Source organism: Eubalaena glacialis, chromosome 19, assembly GCF_028564815.1.
Source record: "Eubalaena glacialis isolate mEubGla1 chromosome 19, mEubGla1.1.hap2.+ XY, whole genome shotgun sequence".
Lineage (NCBI taxonomy): Eukaryota > Metazoa > Chordata > Mammalia > Artiodactyla > Balaenidae > Eubalaena > Eubalaena glacialis.
In genome coordinates this window covers 19,498,042-19,521,174 of record NC_083734.1, presented here as the reverse complement: position 1 = coordinate 19,521,174, position 23,133 = coordinate 19,498,042, and the positions used below count along the sequence as shown (strand labels likewise).

At 38.8% G+C, this 23,133-nt stretch overlaps 1 protein-coding gene across 1 annotated transcript in view; it reads left to right on the top strand.

Moving 5' to 3' along the window:
* The window catches only part of MYO1D (myosin ID), a 348,608-nt gene that overhangs the window by 125,716 nt on the left and 199,759 nt on the right, over window positions 1–23,133 (top strand). Inside the window, exons 12-15 of the mRNA XM_061176850.1 lie at window positions 1,575–1,645; window positions 5,095–5,169; window positions 10,336–10,468; window positions 22,014–22,180. Coding sequence (XP_061032833.1) covers window positions 1,575–1,645; window positions 5,095–5,169; window positions 10,336–10,468; window positions 22,014–22,180 — 446 coding nt within the window. The remainder of the gene's footprint in view (window positions 1–1,574; window positions 1,646–5,094; window positions 5,170–10,335; window positions 10,469–22,013; window positions 22,181–23,133) is intronic.

Below are 23,133 nucleotides of genomic sequence, written 5' to 3'. Positions count from 1 at the left end.
CATGCCTTAAAGTTATCATGGAGAGGCAGGCAGATGATCCAATAAACCATAAAATAACTGTGTAAAATATTATTAACATATAAAGTTGAATGATAAATACATAACTTGTATTATTTTTTTATAAAGTAAAGAAAAATCTAAAAACTTCTGTGTTTAGATCAGTTAAGACTTTGCAGTATCCAAATGTAAGAATATTCAATTATAATAGTATAGATATCTCTTGGGTCCTTTTCCTTTGGGCATTTTATAAGTAAAAGGGTTTTGTAAAAGTGGTTAATAAGAGAGAGAGAAGGAAAGAGGAATTAAATATTTTGGAGACTCCTCTGAATGTTAGACACTTTGGTCTCCATAGTTCATTTAACCTCCAGACCAACTCTCTGAAATGAGTGATTACTAAAGGAAACAGAAGCAAGTAGATGGTAGAGCCAAGATTGGAACCTCAGAAGTCTGACACTAGCTTCCTATAATTATTCATTTGTTGAATTAATAGACAAATTATTCCTTTAATAATCTAGACATCCACATAGAACCCACCAACCTGGTTGGGGTTGTTTGCTGTCTAACACTACAAGTCAAGTGGTGTTTGTATGTAACTGCACTCAATGCTTATGGATTCTTAGACGTCTGCTTTTGAATCTATAGGATATCAAGTGATCCTTCACAGGGCAGTCAAAGAATCTAGGTGCTACTGTAATAAGGAAATTGCAGAAAGTTATAGAGACGCAGGGCTATATAAAAACTGCCTTCCCATAAAGTTCCTCTTCAGTGAGAAACAGCTGCAGAAGGTTGATCTGTGAAGCGATAGACCTGGAGTCCCGGCTTAGCAGAAGACAGGTGAGCCAGGTTGTTGTATACATAGGAGAGTACAGACATTGCATTCAGTCCCAAGAATCCTTCCCAGAGCTACCACTTACCAGCTGGACCTTGGGCCAGTTACCTAATGTCTTTGAGCCTTAGTTTCCATGTATGTAAAAGAGAGCCCATAATACTTAGTCTGGATGTCAGTTGTGAGTATTGAATGAGATGTCCATGCCTAGGAGATAGCAAACCCTCAATGTGGTCCTCCTTAAGTGGGACATGGAGGAGAAAGAGACTCTATCAGTCAAGGTAGGCTGGGCTGTGTTAAGATAGCAACCAAGATTTAAGTGTCATAGACAATAGAAGTCTGTTTCCCTCCCAGGGACCCAGACTTCTTCCATCTTCTGGCTCTTCCAGCCCCTGGGGACTATCCTTCTCTGCATCCAACTAGTGGGAGGTGAAAAGAAAGTACAGAGGAGAATCACCCACTTCTTACCAGCTTTGGCCTTGAACAGCCTCACCTCACTTGCACTCACCTTCCACCATCCAGAACTTGGTCACTTGGCCAAGAAATGAAGTCTGACTATGTGGACTTCTGGTGAAAGTTCTCAGTCTTTACCACATTCGCCAAATTAGATCAAGCCCCACTCACTGTGATTTCCTTCATGATGATATCGTGATTTGTGACATGATTATCCTCTCCTATTAAGTTGGAATATATTTTTAGGAAAGAGAGAATGTCTGTTTTCAAGATCATCCCCTTCTTGATTTCTTAGCTCTGCGCCTCGGACAAAATCCTGGAGTTTGATCGAGATTTTCGAATTCGACATTATGCAGGTGACGTGGTGTGAGTATCTTACTTTGGTACCCGATGTGATGATTTGCATGCAGCCTCACTTCAGAAAATATAATCGAGGAAAATGGAAATTGTTTTTGTATTCATTTGCATTTTCCAGCCATTTCATATGCCAGTATATTTTAATTTCTTCACTTAAAACATTGGCATAGCTTCATTCATCCCTTGCTTTTCAAACATTTATTGAAGACACACCACGTGACCATACACAGTTCCTGGCATTGTTGGCACTCAGTCAAAATCAGCTGATGGTTAAATAAACCATGGAAGTATGTTAAGAACTGGGATAGAAAGATGGGTAATATGGGCCGTGCCCTGAAGAAGCTAACAGTTTAGTGGAGGATACAGGCAGAATACATGATAAGTCGTTATAATGGAGAACGGAAAGGGTTAAATTGGAGACACGCAAGGCATTATGGGAACACTGAGGAGGAGTAATTAACCCAGAGTGAGGAGTGTGGCCAAGCCTTGTAGGAAGTGATGTCCCAGCTGAGTCCTGGAAGTAAAAGAGGCTTAGTCAGAAGACAGAATTAGGAAGAGAAGAGTAAGAGAGGGCATTCCAAGCAGAAGAGATAGCAGGCCTGCGGGCCCAGAGGTGAAAGTCACCATTGTACGTAAAGAACTACTAGTGGTTGGGTAACTATATGAGCAAAAACCGGTTTACCATGTGAATTTTCAAGTGTTATTTGAAAAAGTGAGATTCTCACAAGCTACATTCTGGTTATAATACAATAAAAGTAGAATTGGGGAAGAAAATGAAACTAAAAAAATATAACTACCTTAGTATTTTCATTTCCTAGGGCTGCTGTAACAAATGACCACAAATTGGTGGTGTAAAACAGTAGAAATTTATTCTTTCACAGTTCTGGAGGCCAGAAGTTAGAAATCTAGGAGTCGGCAGGGCCACACTCTGGAGGCTTTAGAGGAGGATTGTTCCTCGCTTTCTCCAGCGTCTGGTGGCTGCCAGCATTCCTTGGTTTGCGGCTGCATCACTCCAGTCTCTACCTCTGTGGTCACACTGCCTCTTCCTCTTCAGGGTGTCTGTGTTAAATCTGCCTCTGTCTTAAAACTACACTTGTGATGGCATTTAAGGCCCACCTGAATAATACGGGATGAATTTCTCCTCCCAAGATCCTTAACGTAATCACATCTTTTACCATGTAAGGTAACATTCGCAGGTTCCAGGGAATTTGACATGGTTGTCTTTCAAAGGTGGCATTTTTCAGCCTGCTACACTTACTCTGTTTTGCCCACCCAACATTGCTTACTATCTTGTTTTTGTTTGAAGTCCCCTCTTTTCCTTTCTGCTTATTTTTTACATTAGGAATTCTATCATGTAACCCATTACAGGAAGAAATTAAACAACAACAGAAAGCAAATGATCGTCTCTATAAATGCCAAAAAGACATTTGAGGAAATTTTAATAGCTGTTCCTGATTTGAATTAAAACTCTAGAATCATAAAATAATATGGCTCAAAATTATCACCCCCCACCCCCTGTCAAACTAGCCGTTAGTGCTGGGATGGCACCATTATCCACTTTTTCTGGTGCTATTTCCAGGTTCCAGAATACTGAAGAGGGAAGATCCAGTACCATGCAGATATCTGCCTCTGAAAATCCAGGCCTCACTTATAGGGTACTTTTTATACAGCCCAGATTGGCATAACCGCAGAGCTGGACAGAGACCTTAGACAACATGCAGGGCATGAAGAAATTTATGCAGAGTGTGTAAAATTCTTACCCAAGGTCACACAGCTTACGGAATAGCTGAGACAATAACTAGGTTTTCAGACTCGCGGTCCAGAAAGCTAGCCGGCCCCATAGCGGAATATTTGATGCCTCAGACTTCCCCTCCTCTTCTTAAGCTCTTCAACCCTTTTTCAGATTTTTGCTGGGTATCTTCCGTGTGCACAATACTTTATAAAGTATGTTCCCTGCCCACAAAGAGCCTTCCATGTAAGATGCATACATACATATGTGGTTGTGTGCATGTATTTATTAACACACACTCCCATATATATATACACACACACACATTTATATACATGCACTGATACAACAAAAGATGGTTGAAAATAATTGCCATATGAGTAATAATGTGTTGCCAGAATTCAGAATAAGCAAATGATATAATACTTCTAACTGTGTGTGATAAACCCAGGAAGGCAGATGCTGGTCCTTGGGTGCTAGGAATTATTTTTATAGGAAAAAGTGGGAAGGAGGCTAAAATATTTAGGAAGTGGTAACTAGACCCATTTGACTGGAGTGTATCCTTTGGTGGCATAGAAAAGTAGAAACGCCTAGAACAGTAGATTGAGATCAAATCACAATGAGTCTTAAAGGCCAAAATAAGGAGTTTGAAGTTTGAATTGTATGGGTCTAATGATAGATTAAGAGTCAGGTGACTTCAAGGGCTCAGTCAGAAGAGACTTGAAGGTATTAGGAAGAAGACCGAGGTTGGAGGAGGCAAGGAAATAATTTTGGACCTGACGGCCTTAATGTATGCCCACGGGCAGCCCAGCCTGAAGGGACGTTCTTGCAGAATTAAACATGTAAGGCTGGAACACCGGTGCGGGGTCAGGGTTAGGTGCGATTGTCAAGGAAGACAATACAGTCAGGCAAGAAAGGAGAGCTGTAAGGAGCAGCTGCCTCTATAGGGTTACTACTTACCCAGCCTCCACTCAGCCTGTTTTAATCATGCAGAACCCTCCCTTCCTGTTATCCCCCCTCATCCCCCAGTTTTCTCCCTCTAGAGCCATGCCAGTCACTGCAGCAGAGCAACCCCCATTCCTACCTTTGTCACCAGCTGCAATCTTAGCTGGACCTTCAGGACATTACTCACGTCCCTTCCTCCAAACCATGAACACTGACCTTTTCATTTCCTCTTGAGAACTCCGCGCATGTGCCTGCTCCCGCCCTTTCATTTAATCTGTTTCCCTGTGTGATCTGCCTTCCTCTGTCTCTTCTGCTTATCCAAATCTTACCATCCTTTGCAGCTCTTCTTGGATTCTTTTCTCCCACCCTGAACACAGTGAGCGAGCCTTAGGCAAGTCATTTGACCTCCCTACGGATAAGACTGTTAGATCCTGTACGTTGCCGTTTTGCTTTTATCTTAGGAATGCTGGATGATAAATACAGCTGTCTTTTTAAAAGTCATCGTCTTGAGGTAAGCAACAAACCAGTAGAGAATGATGATCTTAATCATAATGATGACACTGATGTTGGCTCTCCTTTTGAGGAATAGAAACAACACCCCCTCTGTACAGTAGGTGAATTTGTTATTCTTTAGCCCAGAACCGGGTGGACAATATCAGCTTTATAGATGATTGGTTGCATAATTTAACTGTGGAAAGGCTTGTAGACTTCTAGAAAAGCTTAAAAGTGGCTCTCGCTTGGTGAATAATGTGTTTTCTTTCTTTTTTTTTTTTTTCTCAACTAGCTATTCTGTCGTTGGTTTTATTGACAAAAACAAAGACACTTTATTTCAAGATTTCAAGCGCCTCATGTATAACAGGTAGGATTGAAATTTTATTAATTGTCTTTATGTTAAGCTCTTTGACATGTATATTACATAATATGTATGCACATGATTATTTTATGTGACAATTTTAAGAGTTTCTGGTAATTTTTCTAGTTCTGCTTGATCATACTTAATGAGTGAAATAATATATTACTTTGTGATGATAAAATCTGTAAACTTAGGGCAGGAACCCTGTTATTAATGTGATGTTCCTTGATTTCCCTTGGGTTGCCTCAGTTTCTCCGTTCATTGCTGCCATCCTCTGGCACCCCCGCTAGTGTGCTCAGCAGTCCCCCGGCCAGGCCAGTGGCCATGGGAGAGTGTCAAATAGCCTCTGGCCCAGCCGAAAGCTTTACATACTCAGATTCCCACTGTAGTGTCTTTGTAGTGTCTCCAGCTAAGGGACCACCCTAATATCAGAGTGGCTCTGGTGTCAGTGGTGATAGATCCTGAGTGGTCAGAATCTTCTCACAATCCAAGAAAATGTGAAAAATCTGTGGAGAAATAAAACCAGGCAGAGGATAGCAAGTTCACACCCAGTACGGATACCTTGGAAAGAAGGCCTACGAAGAAGAGAAACTTCCTAGCCAGCTGCTGCTTTTGGATTAAAGTGTTGTCGCTCATGTATTAAGTCTACTCAGCCCGTTGGTCAGTAGGTCAGACAAGGTGTATGGAGCACCTCTGAGCTACACATTCTTCTGTGCTCTTGGGGTGCAGAGCCCCTGCCCTCCTGAGGTCTTTTATTCTAGTGGAGATGACAGTTAATAAACAATAAAAAACGAACTTTTAGGTGGTAACAAGTGCTGTGAAGAAAAGTAAAGTAGGTGAGAGATTGAAGGGTACAGACCAGGAAGGGCCGGGGAGGCATTACAGGTAGGGTGGTTGGAAAAGACTTCTTAAAAGAGGGGTCATTTGAGCTGAGACCTGAGTGAAGTGAGAGCGTGAACCATGAACATGGCGGGGAAGAGAGGGGGAGAGCATTCAGGCAGAGAGAAGGGCTAGTTCACCAAGGCACTAAGGTGGGAACGAGCTTGGGTGTGTTGAGGACGGCAGGAAGGCCAGAGTGGCTGATATCAGTGAGGGGAGGGGAGAGCGATTGGGAATGACTGCAGAGAGGTCCACAGGGCCCAGCTCATGAAGAGTCCATGAGCCAAGCATGATGGAAAGCCATTGGAATGGATGATGTGATGTGATCTCTATTTTAAAGAAATCATCGGAGCCGCTGTGTAAAACCCAGACTGTAAAGGGCAAGAGTAGACATGCAGAGACCAGGTAGGAGGCTCGTTGAGTGATCCAGGCTGAGGCGTGGATGGTGGTTACAGAGATGATGAAAAGTGGTCTGAGTGGATGATGTTTTGAAAGTAGAGCCAGCAAGGTTTGCTGATGGATAGGATGTGTGATGTGAGAAAAACAGAAATCAAAGACGATGCCTGAGCAATGGGGAAGGGATGCTCGATTGTGGGAAAGACAAGAGGAGGCGCTCATTTTGGGGGGAAATCAAGAGTTTCATTTCGGATATGTTTTGTCGGAGGTGCGTTTTGGGCATCCAGTTGAAAATGCCAAATAGGCGATTGTTTGTGTGCATCTAGAGCTCAGAGTAAAGGCAGGACTAGAGACGTAAATTCATGGTCACCAGTCTATTGACATTATTTAAAGCCATAGTCCTGGGTGAGTTTGTCTAGGGTGAGCAGAGATAAAAAATAAAAGAGAGAAGGGGTTGAAAGATGAATCCCTGAGATACTCCACCGTTTCGAGTCAAGCAAGGAAAGAGGAACTAGCAAAGGAAACTGAGAGCCTGCCTGTGAGTTAGGAAGAAAGCCAGGAATCTGGTGTCAGGGAGGCCAGGTCAAGTAAAAAAGATAAACTGTGTCAAACACTGTCAAGAGTAGAGTCCTATGAGGACCAAGATTCACCATTGGATTTGCAAACATGAAGGTCATTGGGACCCTGACAACACTGGCTTCAGTAGAGTCGTGAAGACAGATGTCTGACAGAAGCGGGCGCGAGAGAATGCAGAAAATGAGAATGTGGAGAAAGTGTGTTTCAACAGTTCTTTCAAGAGGTTTTGGTATAAAATGGTTCATCTGGATGGATGAAGCCTCCCAGAGCAGAGATGGAGCCATCATCACTAGAAAGTCACAGAGATGTGGGACTGTCAGAGGGGACCCATGTAAGAGCTGGTATGGGAAGAAGAGAGTTTCAGAAAGAAGTTTCAGTGCTCGGTTTATCAGGTAAGATGCACCCATTTTGAGAGAGAAATCAAAGAGTCTGGCATTGCTCTGTGTGTAGAAAATGTCAAAAAGTCAAATCGGAAAAACGGCCTCAGTCGGCCAGTGACAAAGTCAGGGTGTGTTGCCCGGGGAAGGCAGCCAGGCTGTGTACCAGGAGGCTGCACAGGGTGACATTCGTTACCTTCTTGAATTATCACAGCCCAGAGGTTCAGCTCACAGAGAACAGCTGCACCTTCTAGTGGTGGATTCACGTAACCCCCAGCTCGCAGGACCGATGCAGAAACAGACCAGCGAGGAGATCTATTTCCAGCGGGCAATCTAACGGTCTCGTGGTGTGGAACACTTGCATGGGGATAACGGCTCTTCTTCCCCATTGGAAAACCTGCCTGGGAAGTCAAATAGAACTCTGTTAATTGCCCATGAAAAATATCACCTATAGAATGCTTAGTTGCTTGGTAAGCCTGGAATCAGAACAGAGGAACTTAGATAAATCCAACAATTAAGGGCATCAGTCTGAGATGAATCCATTTCACAACAGGGATGGTCTTGCCAAAGGTATAAAAACATTAAAAGTCTGTTCACTGCAACTTGTTGTATATATCTCCGTAGTAGGAAAGGCCTTGCCAGTGGGATGGAAAGTCTTGAAATGATTTTGGTTAAAACCATCCTCCTAGATGGTGTTTAGATGGGCTACCTTTGCCTTTTCGATGCTTCCATGGCTAAATGACCTTTCCAAATTCAATCCTTTCTTTCTTTATATCTGTTTAAAGAGTAATCTCTGGACCTCTAGTTCTGTAGAGTATCCATGCATGTGTGCAGGCACATGCATGTGTGTGTATATAAAGGGAAGGAGGCAAGGAGCAAGCAGGTGGCATGAGAGGTGCACAGATTGCCCTTTACCACTCTCTCGTTAGCCAGCTAAGTTCCGCCTTATCTGTTATACGTACTGGGTTTCTGGATAAATAAGCTTCCCTTTTAAGGGAAAGTTTCTTTTAAATAAGTTTGAAAACTATGTTGACTTACTGGCCTGAAAGTTCTTTTCTTTAAAACAATTGTATGTGTCTGTTTTGATTCATTATGCATCAGTTCTACTGTTTAATAATGTAATAATAATAAACATCATATTTCCTTCATTCCCAACATTCCATTCCCCCCTCCCTTCATTTACAAGGTAGTGTCTGAAACAAGACCAAAAGGGAGTAAGGTGGAACTGGGGGTAGAAACTGCATAGACAAAGCCAGTGATTTTCTGTCTTTGATGTGCATCAGGATTTTCAAAGTGCACATGCTCTAGTTTCTGGAAATTCTATTCCAGAGTTGTTAGGAAGGCATCCAGGCATTGTGGGCACTAAAGGTTGAGAACCATTGCCTCAAGTTCTCTCTCTGCTAAAGATTGAAATGGAAAAGTTAAGGAAAAGCAATATACATTTATGTGGTCATTTTTATTGATACGTGTATCATTGGAAAATTATGGAATAGGATTAGAAGGTAGTAAAACTGGGTCCATGAACCACAGATCATGCATTACTTTATAGCCACTTTTGATGGTAGTTGGCACAGCTTGCTGGCAATGGCGAGGGTTAGGACTGTTTTTCTTTTTCTGCCTTCATTCACAGACCCAGTCAGTCTTCACCTCACCGTTTATCTTCTTCACTCTTGTCATCCATTCTGGCAGTTTGCTGCTATTATTTAGAGCCTTTTTGTACAGAAATTTACTAGGTGTTCGGGGAACCAACTCAGTTTTCTCAGTTTTATATCAGGAAAAGAAAAGTGGGCGAAATGATGGCAGCAGTAAACACAATTAGAAAAAAAAAAATCCATGTTAGGTCTTTTCTATTCTCAATCCCCAATTAAAAAAAAAAAATTCTGACGAGAGAAAAGTTTCCAGGATGCAAGCAACATTTCAAGTTCCAATTACTTTAAAATCAAAAGCACCCTATGTTGTGTTCGTTTCAGGTGTACAGCAAAGTGAATCAGTTACACATGTACATATATCCACTCTTTTTTAGATTCTTTTCCCATATAGATCATTACAGAGTATTGAGTAGAGTTCCCTGTGCTATACAGTAGCTCCTTATTAGTTATCTATTTTATATATAGTAGTGTGTATATGTCAGTCCCAACACAACATTGTAAATCAACTATACTCCAATAAAAATTTTTTAAAAATCAAAAGCACCCAAAATGAAACAGGAAGAAAATCAGAGCTGAGACCACCATACATGTTTATAAAAATGTCTCCACTGGGCCAAATAAAGAATACAATATATCATTTTTAGCCTGAAAACTGGCCTTAAGTACACTTTAAGAATTGGATTGCAACCGTCTTAGTGTCACATCAATAAAATACTGTAACCGCCGGTGCTACCTATAAATGTGTTCATAATTCAGCTGCAGTAAAGGGATTTACTAGATGACAATGTAAAAGTGGTTATTTTCTATTCCTATCTGTATTTTTTGAAAGACCTGGCTTTTTGTGACCTACACTGAATGAATATTTGTTTCAATTAAAAGGTGCTTTCTCTTTCATGATTTCTGCCCATGACATTGAGGATTGTTTTCCTACTAGTGGTTTGTTCTCATTCTTATAACGACCACCAAAACCATTTTATTTTAGGTATATGGTATCAGAGCTATGCAAACCATTTGAGGATCCTGCATAATAATAACATCGAGGTCACTTTAAAGAAGTTTAAAGAATTTTTCGAATGTGGTCTCGTTTGGACACATCTTCTCACTCTGTGGTGCAGTATCTGTCATTATACTCTCAGCCTAATTTTCTGGGTGGAATCATTTTTCCAATCAGGGCTTGTGAGTTCTGTCTGCAATGCAATCGTGGCTCCCAGAATACAGTTCAACAGGATTGCTTAGCAATTCATATTCAGCTTATTTGAATGTAGCATTCAAACCACTCTTTCTTTGCTTCTCAGTTCAAATCCTGTGCTGAAGAATATGTGGCCCGAAGGCAAACTGAGCATTACAGAGGTGACCAAGAGACCTCTGACTGCCGCCACCTTATTTAAGAATTCTATGATTGCTTTAGTAGACAACCTTGCATCAAAGGTAATTACTGTCTTTTTTAAATATCCATTTCATTTCATAGATTCCCTCTTGATATATGTTATAGAGAATGTATGTGTGGTTTGCTTTGTAGGTGATTATAGTAAATCAAATTGAAGAACATATTTAAAGTGAGTGTTACAATAGAATTCTTAATCCTGTTTTGTTTGTTTGTTTTTTAACATGGCTTGGTAAAACAGTTGTTTGTGTCCCAGATGAAATGCTCTTCTTAAATTTGGGCCTTTTATCCTACTGTAGTCATTAATGGGAAAGTCTTAGTAAGATCTTTAAAAAAAAAAAAAAGCAGTATACTACAGGCATAGTATATGCCTGACAAAATAAACTTCAGCCCTGTGCTGAAGACAGGGCCTGGCTTAAAAAAAAAAATCTTGAAATAAATTGTAACATACCATCTTTATGTTGTATCTGAAGACAAAATGACCAGATAGAGGTTTAAGAGGAAGTTTAGTATTTAAGTATTGTCCTTAGGCTGTTTTAAATAGTTGAACTAAAAAGATGTATTATTGGCAGTTATTTCTGCTTTTTATTGTTCCTTTGAGGTCTAATACTGTTTGATAACTTTAGTCTGGGATTCTTTTTCCCCTTAAAGAACAGATTTCTACTCTTAACTGCTGCTGTTGACAAGTTTGATAAATTAGGCAGCATTCTGGGACTCATTATTTTTAGTGCCTTCATTTTTATCTTTCTCTTCTGATGCTTTTCCAGTGTATTTTTTCTTCTTCATTTTTAACTTTTTTTTAAAAATCAACTTCCTCTCTAAAAATTTAAATCTATATTATTTTTGGTTACTTCCCTGTGGATAAATTAGGCAAATGCCACAAGAACACATCTATTCAGTAGCTTTCTATTCTTTTCATCAGGATTCTTTGGCCTCAGGTGACAACAGATAAGCACAATGTGTTGGCTTGTATAATCAAAAATCCAGAAAGGCAGGGAAGGGTAAGGACACGGAGTGGTAGACTAGAATACCCTTAGGGCCCCTCCTCTTGTCCCTCAGCTTCTCTCTGCGTGTCAGCTTCAACCTGTCTCATCCAGCAAGAAGGCAAGTGAACCTAGAAGGAAGGCATGGGACACAAGAAACAGTTGAACACAGAATTTTATAAAATGTATTTTATACAATACATTAATTATAAATATATTGTTTATAAAACATATTCGATTTATTCAATTAACTAGAAAAGAATCACTTTTGTTTTCTAAATTGGGTAGTTAAATGTGAGTTTTTTTTAAATAAAAATTCTAGAACCATCTATAATTTCTGTATGGGCAATTGCATTCAGCTACTAAACAAGTGAACCCCCCCTCCCCAAATCAGTGGCTTAAACAAGAGAGACATTTATTTCTCTCTCTGTAAATGAAGTACAGGAGAAGGTATCCCAGCACTGGTATAGCAGCTCTAAGGTTATTAGAGACAAGTTCCTTCTGTCTTTCTGCTCTACCATCCTAGTGCTTGGCATCCCTCCTCCTGGTCCGAGATGGCAATTGGAGCCTCTTCCCTTTTAAAGAGACTTCCTGGAAGTCTCATATAGCAATTTAGCTACATCTCATTTGCTGTACCTAGTTGCCAGGGAAGCTGGGAAGTGCCTTTTTATTCTGGTCAGCAGTGCACCCAGCTAGAAGTAAGTTTTCTGTTTTGAAGTAGGAAAAAAAATACTGTGTGTGAGGTAGGCAATGAGTCTAGCAGTCTCTGCTACAGCTCCCCAGTCTGTGTGTTTGTAGAGGTGGGGGAATGAGGGAGAGAGTAGGGACAAGCAAAAGAATAGAGACAACCTATCAGTCTAATAGAAGGCAGGAAGGTGGGCAGGGCAGAAACAAAGGAAAAATGTTACATTTAGAAAATACATACATGATAGAAATAAATCTAATTAATTGGTACTCACCATAAATGTAAATAGACTAAACAGACTGGATAGGTGGAAAATCCAGGTACAGGCATACCTTGTTTTATTGCAATTCACAGATAGTGCATTTTTTACACATTGAAGGTTTGTGGCAACCCTGCAACAAGTAAGTTTACCAGCACCATTTTCCCAGCAGCATTTTCTCACTTGTATCTCTGTGTCACAGTTTGGTAATTCTTGCAGTATTTCAAACATTTTCATTATTGTTATATTTGCTGTGGTGATCTGTGACCAGTGATCTTTGATGATCTACGACTCGCTGAAGGCTTAGGTGATGGTTAGCGTGTTTTAGCAATACAGTATTTTTAATTCAGGTGTTGTTTTTTTTTAGGCATAATTCTATTGCACACCTAATAGACTATAGTGTCATGTAAACATAACTTTTATATGCACTGGTAAACCAGAAAATTCGTGTGACTTAGCCTGTTGCAGTATTCATGTTATTGCCATGGTCTAGAACTGAATCTGCAGTAACACCAAGGTTTTGCCATGTTGTTTATAGGAGCTACCTAGTTGACACTATGCAGAAAGATTAAGAACAAAAAGGTGGATAAAGATATACCAAGCCCCCACCCCAAATAAAAACCCTGGTGAAAGCAATATTAATGTGAAAAAACATAGAATTTAAGGGAAAAAAAGTATTATTACAGATAAAGAGACTAATCATAATAAAATGAAAATTCTCAATAAAGCCATTTTGAACTAGCTACCTAACAGCACAGCCATGATGGTACTTGAACTCTATAAAGCAAAAAAAAAAAAACAAAAACCAGAACCTGAAAAAATGTAAAAGGCAAAATTGACAGGTCCACAATCCTAGAGGGAGATTTTAAACCAACTCTACCAGAAACTGATAGATCAAGCAAAAACCTTAGTAAGAGTGCAGCAGCCAAATTTAAACTTTATCTAATAGATCAAAAGATCTCTGTACCCAGGGAATAGGAAATACATATTCCTTTCAGGTATACATGCAACATTTACAAGAATTGACCACGTGCCAGATCACAAAAGAAGTCTCAGCTATTTTAACAAATGTTGTATATATAGATGCATCTCCATCCTCACAGCAAATGAAATGAAAATCAGCATTAAAAAAGTTTTGTTTTTGTTTTTAATGTGCTTGGGAACTTAAAAATACTCCTAAAGTGGTCTACTTGTTATGCCTTTATTTAAAAAAAACAAAAAAACAAGGAAGACTGAAAGTAAATGAGTTAATAACTTCAACTCAAGAAGCCAGAAAAGGAAATCCAAAGAAAATCTAAAGAAAAAGTTAAGAAAATTTTTAAATAGCAAAAACTAAAAGTAATCAAAAAATTAATCAAGTAGACCTTTAAAAAACTTATTTTAAAAAGAGAAAATAATGTTAAGAATGAAAAAATGATACTTTATATATTGCAGAGATTTTTTTAAAGTATCAGAATATTATGAACAACTGTATGCCAGTGAATTTGAAAAATTAGTTTTCTAGAAAAATATTATCAAAATTAACTCAAGAAGAAATAGAAAGCCTGAATAAATCAGTAACCTTAAAGATTCTGAATCACTAATCAGAAGTCTGCCTTCCCCCAATTCTGCCAAGAACTTCAGGCCCAGATGGTTTTACAGATAAGTTTTACAAATCCTTCAAGGAGCCAGTAATTCCTATCATACATACACTGTTTTGGAGGATGGGAAGAAGAGAGGCCACTACCCAATTCATTTTATGAGCTTAGTATTACCTTAGTACGAGGTTAACGTGAAAAAATGAAATTAGAGATGATTTTCACCTAGGAACATAAACATGAAGATTTTTAAAATACGTGTAAGTAATGCATTTTCCGGCAACAGGGTGAACAAAGCACCCCCTAAAACCAACTGAGAGCAACCAAAAATTGGTAAATTATAAAAACCAACTTCCTGAATACGGTCATGAACTAACAAGAAAGCAAAGAATATGCAGGCCTGGTGCTGAGTGAAGGCAGAAATTAACTGAATGAAGGGAAAAATAACTAGAGCACCAGAGCTGCTTTCACCCTGTCAGCATCTGTTGAAGTGGGTGACTTTGAGTATAGGTATCCAAGGCTGGTCCTTGGAGGGAAGCCCAGGGCCTGCCCAGAGTAGGGTGACTAACAAGGGATCACAAACCACATGCATACTCACACATATGTACACACACAAACACATGCACACACACAATGGTAGGTCTCCAGAGGGCTGCCTCCTCAGAGAGCTACCTCTAGAATGAGCTAGAAATAACCCCTCATTATCTGAAAGGAAAACTGCCTGTCTTGGTCCTTGGCACTGAGCCAAGCAGGGTGGGTGACCATCCCTTGAGAATTTATAATTGTAAGCCAGCTTTTGTGAGATTTGCAGTCCAAATTCACGCTACCTGGGTGGCCTGAAAAGGCTCAAGCCTGGTCAATTCAGGTCTGGTATTGCCCCCAGGCATCTGATGGAAGCAAGGTGAGGGAACCACCTTCATTCCAGACCTTAAAGAACTTCCACAGATGGAGTTCTAAGGAAAATAAGGAGTTCATAGTAAAAGATCTCCACACACATAAAGAAGCAAGACAGGACACAGGGAGAGTCAGACTAAACAACAGACTCATGAAAATGTCTTATACTGGATTATCAGAAACAGACTATAAGAATGTTTAATATGTTTCAAGAAATGAAAGGCCTAAAAATATGAGAACTAGTAATTGAGAGCAGGTAACTAGGCAATTGATAGAAATAAAGACTAAATAATTAAAACTCAGTGGATAGGTTTAACATCAGTTTAGACAAAGCTGAAGAGAGAATAGGGAAATGAAAGAAACAATTGAAGAAATTATCCAGAATCCCACTTAAAGAGACCAAGAAATTAAAACTATAAAAGACACATTAAGAGACATGGAAGGTAAAATGAAAAGGTCTAACATGCATCTAACCAGAGTCAAAGAAGGAGAGGAGAGAATGGGCAGAACGATAGAAGGAAAAGAAAAAAGAATTTCAAGAATGATGAAAGACACCACTCTACAGGGTCAGGAAGTCCAGTGTATCCTGAGCTGGAAAAATTAAAAGAAATCTGCTCCCAAGCACCTAGTGAAACCCCAGAATACCAAAGATGAAGAAAATACCTTAAAAGCAGATTAGCTTTGAAGAGAGAAAATAACTAAACCAGAATTCTATACCAAGAGAATTTATATTTTTCAAGAACAGAGACACAACAAAGAATCTTTCTGAAAAATAAAAATAGAGAGTTAGAACCACAGTAAAGGAAATTCTAAAAGATATATGTCAGATAGGATGATGTCTGATTACTGAATGAAAGTCTGAAATGCAAAATGAAGAGCAAAGAAATTGGTAAATATGTGGGTGCATATAAATAAGCTGACTCTGTAAAATAATATTTTATTGGATTAAAAATACAGGTTAGAGCTAAATAGCACAACAACAATAGCATATAAATTGGAAGGGTGGGTGATTATAATTCAACTGTTTAAGGTCCTTGGTTGTTCAGGAAAAGGATAAAAGTATTGGTTAGCTTATAACTCTCATGAGTTATAAATACATATGAAATTTTCCAGTGTAGTTATTGAAAGAATAGAAATGAGTTTATAACTTCCAAACTAGTGGTTGTGGGTGGGGGAAGCCAGAATGAGAAAAAAAATCATTAGTCCTAAAAAACATAGGAAAGAGGAGACAAAATAACATAGGAAAGCTGGGACAAATAAAGATGGTAGAAATAAATCCAAATATATTAGTAATTACAGTGAATATAAATGGAGAAAAATTATCAAATCAGATTAAAGAAAAAGAATACAGATATACTGCCACTTATTAATGACATCTAATCATAACAGAAAAGTTGAAAGTTTACATTTAAAAAGATATATCAGGGCTTCCGTGGTGGCACAGTGGTTGAGAATCTGCCTGCCAATGCAGGGGACACGGGTTCGAGCCCTGGTCTGGGAAGATCCCACATGCCGCGGAGCAACTAGGTCCGTGAGCCACAACTACTGAGCCTGCGCGTCTGGAGCCTGTGCTCCGCAACAAGAGAGGCCGCGATAGTGAGAGGCCCGCGCACCGTGATGAAGAGCGGCCCCCACTTGCCGCAACTAGAGAAAGCCCTTGCACAGAAACGAAGACCCAACACAGCCAAAAAATAAATAAATAAACAAATAAAAATTTTTTAAAAATAAAGGAATTCCTTTAAAAAAAAAAAAAGATATATCAGGCAAATTCTGACATTCTGGAATCACCTTAATCCAATTTCAGGACCTGTAGTGGCTCAGCAGTGAGCTGCCTCCCATCCCTGAAAGTGCCAGACTATTTTCCATTCACCTTTAACTCCCAAGTTTAGCTCTTCAGGATTCCAGACCAAAGTGTAGTTCTGCATCCAAGGTCTCGAGTTCCAGCTTTCATCCCCTGAACCCCACAAGGCTGTCAGCAGCTGTGCTCAGCCTCACGGCTGCCTCTCCAGATCAACGGTTGCCTCTGAGACAAAAGCAGCCCTGAAGGCTGGCTTCACCCATCTGGACTTTAGTCTTACTCTCATCTTGGCTATGTTATTAGCTCTGATGCATTGAGATTTCTCCCCTTTCCCCATATTTTGGGTAGCACTTTTTTTCAGTGACTTCCTCAGGAAGGTTGGTATGAATTGCCTAGTCCTCCATCACCAGAAGTGCATTTTCTCAGAGTCCACACAGTGGTCTTGTTTTGTTTTGTTTTGTTTTTTAAATGTTTATTTATTTTATTGACATACAATTGACATACAACAGTATATCAGTTTCAGATATACAACATAATGATTTAATATTTGTATATTTTGCAAAATGATCACCACAATAATTCTAATTAACATCCATCACCATGCACAGTTACACTTTTTTTCCCCTGTGATGAGAACTTTTAAGATTTACTCTCTCAGCAGCTTTCAAATATAAAATACAGTATTATTAACTATAGCACACAGTGTTTTTAAATGTATGTCTTATTGCCACCTAGATTATAAGTCTTTTGAATCTAAAGAATGACTTCTACTAATTTTATATACTTCTTGATACCTCATAAAGCACTCTGGGGCTTCCCTGGTGGCGCAGTGGTTGAGAATCTGCCTGCTAATGCAGGGGACACGGGTTCGAGCCCTGGCCTGGGAAGATCCCACATGCCGCGGAGCAACTAGGCCCGTGAGCCACAACTACTGAGCCTGCGCGTCTGGAGCCTGTGCTCCGCAACAAGAGAGGCCGCGATAGTGAGAGGCCCGCGCACCGCGATGAAGAGTGGCCCCCGCTTGCTGCAACTAGAGAAAGCCCTCACACAGAAGCGAAGACCCAACACAGCCAAAAAAATAATTAATTAATTAATTAATTAATTAATTAATTTTTTTTAAAAAGGTCACAGGCTAGCAATCATGCACTCCAGCAATATTTAAAAAAAAAAAAAAAAAGCACTCTGAACAGATGGTCAGTAAATTATTAAATGAACGTGAATTTGCCTTTGACTCTATTTGATACTGTTCAACACATGTTAAATATCAATAGATGAAAATATCTATCTAAATCAGGTATCTTCTGCCTAATACATATACTGATCGGTGTACTTTGGCAAAGGATGTTTTTCACAAAAATATAGGGAGAAACAGGTTTGAAAGTGCAAGATAATAAGATCACTATCAACTTTGGGAATTTAACCTTAATAAGACACTTAGAATTTGTCAAATTTAGGATTTCTTAGGTTGAGTCAATCTGGATATTTACAAAGGAGGGAGGAGGCGGCGTTTATAAATTGAAACAGAATGCTGATTAAATATAGAGAAAGTATTTCCACTAGCTTCCTTATCTGAAGGTTTTTATGTTACTAAGCAGGATGAAAGGGCATTCCCCCACCCCTTAGCTGGTCATGAAGTGTCTATTCCAGTGTTACCACTTCCTGTGCATAATCAGTCAATACTGGTAAAATTCCATTCAACTGGTTTCTGTTTAGTAAAGTTACTTATACTACTCAAATGATACCTTACACTAAGATTGCTTTGCCCACATGATTGCATAAATTATTGAGTTCAAAATATTTTCTAATTCATACTGTAATTTTTTTGGACCCGAGGGTAATTTAGAAGTATATTTCTTAATTTCCAATCATATAAGATTTTCTAATTATCTTCTTGCTCTTGATTTCTAGCTTAATCTCATTTGATCAGAGGATAGACTCTGTGTGATTTCAGTCCTTAGAAATTTGTGAAGTTTTCTTTATGTGTTAAAATTATTTGCATTTAATATTCTATACACATCCATTAGTTTGCTAGTCATATTATTATTGTCCAGTGTTTCTGCATTCTTACTCATTACTTTGTTTTGTCAGTGCTGAAACGTGTGATAAAACCTACTTTGATTCTGAACTTGTCTACTTCTTGTTGTACCTTCCATTTTTGCTTTAAATATTTTGAGACTGTATTAGGCTTATTCAAGTTAGAACTGTTATATCTTCCTAGTGTTTGAGTCATTTATCACTATGAAATGTCTTTATATTGCTTTTTGCCTTAAAGTCAGCTTTGCATGAATAAAAAAGTTAAAAGCAGCTTTTCTTTTGGCCAGGGCTTGCATGGTCTATCCTTTTCCACCCTTTTACTTTCCATATCCTTATGTTTCACGTTTGTTCCTCATAAATAGCATATAGTTAGTTTTGTTTTTTATCCCTTCTGACCATCTTTGTCTTTTGAATAAATCATTTAGTTCATTTATTCTTTTTTTAATAAGTTTATTTATTTTATTTATTTTTGGCTGCGTTGGGTCTTCGTTGCTGTGTGCAGGCTTTCTCTAGTTGCGGCGAGCGGGGGCTACTCTTTGTTGTGGTGTGCGGGCTTCTCATTGCGGTGGCTTCTCTTGTTGCGGAGCACGGACTCTAGGCGTGCGGGCTTCAGTTGTTGTGGCACGTGGGCTCAGTAGTTGTGGCACACAGGCTTAGTTGCTCCGCACATGTGGGATCTTCCCAGACCAGGGCTTGAACCTGTGTCCCCTGCGTTGGCAGGTGGATTCTTAACCACTGTGCCACCAGGGAAGCCCAGTTCATTTACTCTTAACGTAGCTACCGTATGTTGTATTTAAATCAACCATCTCATTAGTGCTTTCTGTTTGTCTCTTCTATATTACTTTTTCTTTGCTTCCTAACCTTTTTGATTGATTACTGTGGGCAAAAGGTAAACAAAATTCTATTCCTTCTGCTTGATAACCTCAGTTAAATTTCTAGCTCTGTTCCCCTGTTAACCTAGTATGATGTATATCAACTATATTACTAGGCAACATCACTTAAGATAAAAATTACCCCTATTGGTAAATTGCACCTGTACTGGGAGAATGATAATTGTCTGGTGGGGATGACGTACTTTTGGCTTCCTGAGTGTGATGACTCATGTATTAGGCATGTCCCTTTCAAGGACCCTGGAAGCTATGTCTTTAGAGTTGTCACAAGAGATATTGAATCCTATGGGGCATGAGGCTTTTAAACCAAGGGCACTTCCCACATCTGTCTGATATGGACCTCATCTTATTGTGCCCAAGCTATTACCTGACTGCGGTATGGGCTGCTGCACGACCTTGACATGCCTGCTGGCAAACCATGTTCTTGTCCTCCTGGGTAGACTCCTGCCAAGTGCGGGCTGTAAGTCTTTTGAGTCAGAATGTTTAGTTAAACCTAGGGAGGCATCCTTTCCTTGCACCCCCCCCCCACTACCACTCAGTATTGCAATGATTTTTTATTACTACATTTATTCACGTTATTATTTTGGAAGATTTACATTATAATATTGTTTTGGTGGTTACTCAAGTTATTACAATGTCATTTTAGATTATAGAAATCTAATCTTATTTGGTGCTTTTAGCTCCTTCCTGGACAATGCAAGGTCCATAAAACATCTTAATTCCATTTGTCTTCCTCCCAACTTATGCGCTCTTTTGGTCATGTACTTATAAATATTTATTTTATTTATTTATGTATATATATATATATATACACACACACACACAGATATATGTACAGATATATGTTATATATCTGTATATATATAAAGCCAGTAAGATGATGACATCATCATCATCATTATTATTACTACTAGGTATAGTCAATATCTGTTTAGATTTACTCATTTATTACTTCTTTTTTCCTCTTTCTATATCACTGAGCTTCCTCTTGGACCATTCTTCTTCTGCCTGAACTTCATCCTGTTATATCTGAGGCCTGATGTTGACAAATTCTGAAAATATTTTATGCTGTTTTCCTTCTTGAAGAATATTTTTGCTGGGTGTAAAATTCTCCATTGGCAGTTCTTTAAGCGTTTCAAAGACAATACTCATTTGTCTTCTGGATTCCATATTTTCTTTTGAGAAGTCAGCTGTCAGTCTATTTGTTGCTCCTTTAGGTAGTCAGCCTTTTTTCTTCTGGCTGCCCTTCTTTGGTTTTCAGAAGTTTAACTGATGTACCTAGGTGTAAATTTTTCTTTTTAAATCTTGCTTGCAGTTTGTAGGACTTCTTCAGTTTGTTACAGCTTGATTGTTTTTCATCAGTTTCACAAAGTTCTTGGCTATTAGCTCTTCAAATATTGCTTCTGCCCCTTCTGTCTCCTCCCTTTGGGACTCCAGTTACTTAGACCACTTCACGGTGTCTTCTGTGCCTCTTAACCTCTCTTCTTTATTTGCCATCTTTTTGTCTCTCCATGATCCATTCTGGGAAAATTCTTCTCACCTTCCTTCTAGTTCACTAATTTTTTTCTTCACCAATTTCTAATCTACTCTTCTACTGATCCACTGAGTTCTTAATTTCCATTATTATATTTTTAAGTCCTAGGTTTTCCACTTGGTCTGGTTCTTTTTTGTGGTTTCTGGTTCTCTAAAAAAATTCTCAATATTGTCTTTTGTCATCTTGAACATGCTAAGCATAGTTGTTTTAATATTTCTAATTGATAACTCCAATATCTGGACGCTTACAGATCTTTTTATTTTGTATGTTGTTTTGCTGTTTCTAATTCATGTTATCTTGGCTCCTTATATATCTGGTTAACTTTTATTTTGTTCCAAATATTACATTTGCAAAACTGTTTATAGAAATAATTGGAGGCCCAAGTTTATGTAATCTTTCTCTAGGGAAGATTTATCTTTGCTCCTTTTAGGCACCTAAAAGCACTGATATTCCAAAGAAGCTATTCCAGTTTGAAGGACTGAAATGATTCAAAGCTGAAAGGAGCACTTAGTATGTACCAGGGCTGTGCCAATTATTTTACATTCTTCAACAATGCATTTTTACCACAGCTTCTGCCTCTTTCTATTAAATTACTCCCTCTGTTACTTTTAACCATGTTTCTGTAAATACACAAAAACTTGATGTTTACATGTCTCAATTGTTTACACCCTAGTTTTATCCCCTTTCTACTATTCCTGATGAGTCCTAAAATATAATAATACAAAATTTTAACTGAATGCCTGAGAATTTCCAGGCATTAAATTGAAGGGAAATTTAAGTTGAAGGGAAGGGAAGAATTTTTTTTATAAGTCTATGCCTGAGAAATGAGAGTCACAGAGCTTAATTTGACACAGCTAACACTAATGACATGTTAATGTCTTTAGTCCAGGATTTTTCTCCAGTGAAAGTTATCATTTGCCGATTCATTTCTTTAGGAACCATATTATGTACGTTGCATCAAACCCAACGACAAGAAGTCCCCACAGATCTTTGACGATGAACGTTGCCGGCATCAAGTAGAGTATCTTGGACTCCTGGAAAATGTGAGGGTGCGTCGGGCAGGGTTTGCCTTCCGCCAGACCTACGAGAAGTTTCTTCACAGGTGAGAATAGACTAAACAAGGAAACCTGCTAGCACACTGAGAATTACGGAGTCCTCCCCATGTTTAACCATGCATCAGCTCCTATCAGACAATCTAAATGTTTGTTGAATGAACAGAAGAGTTGAGGAAACTGCAACTATGAAAGACCTTCCCAGAATCGGCAGGAGTCCCCTTGAGTCTGTGGTTTATGGACCATGGGGAAAAATTTTATTCTTCATGGGGAAAATGGGGGCATGTAGTATAGGAGAAAAAACAAGGATTTGGAGTCACAGCTGGGTTGGAATCCTGGTATGCTACTCATTTGCTGCACGACCTTGAGCTAGAAATTTAACTTCTTTGACTCTCCTTCTGCATCTATAAAATGAGTATAGTAACACCACCTCATAAGCCTTTTGTTGTGAGGATTAAATTAACCAAAGTAAAAAGGCTAGGTGCCTGGCACATAATAGATGTTCAATTAATGCTGCTTAGCATTACCGATATTGCTAACTATAATAATAACAAAATATTAAGTATTTAATCATGGAGGCCCTAAAATTAGTCTACCTGATTGAATCCTGGCTTTGCCATTTCTTAGCTTTTTGACCTTAGGCAAATCATATAACCTTTCCATGCCTCAGGTTCCTATGTATAAAATGGGGGAAATTAATTAATTTTTTTAAATGGGAATAATAATGGTAACTACCTGGTAGGGCTGCTGGGGGATGAAGTAATATATGTGAAGTACTTAGAATGGTACCTGACATATAGTAATCACTCAATAAATGTAAGGTATCATTGCTGTTGTTATTTATTGTTACTAACAATAATGATAGTTGACACCTGGTATCATAAAAATAGTGTTTTAAATTCCATCTATTCATTTATTTTAAAATATTTATTGAGCATTTCCTATGTTGTAGACTGCAGATTCCACAAAATATGAATAAACAAATACATAAAATACTGATAGG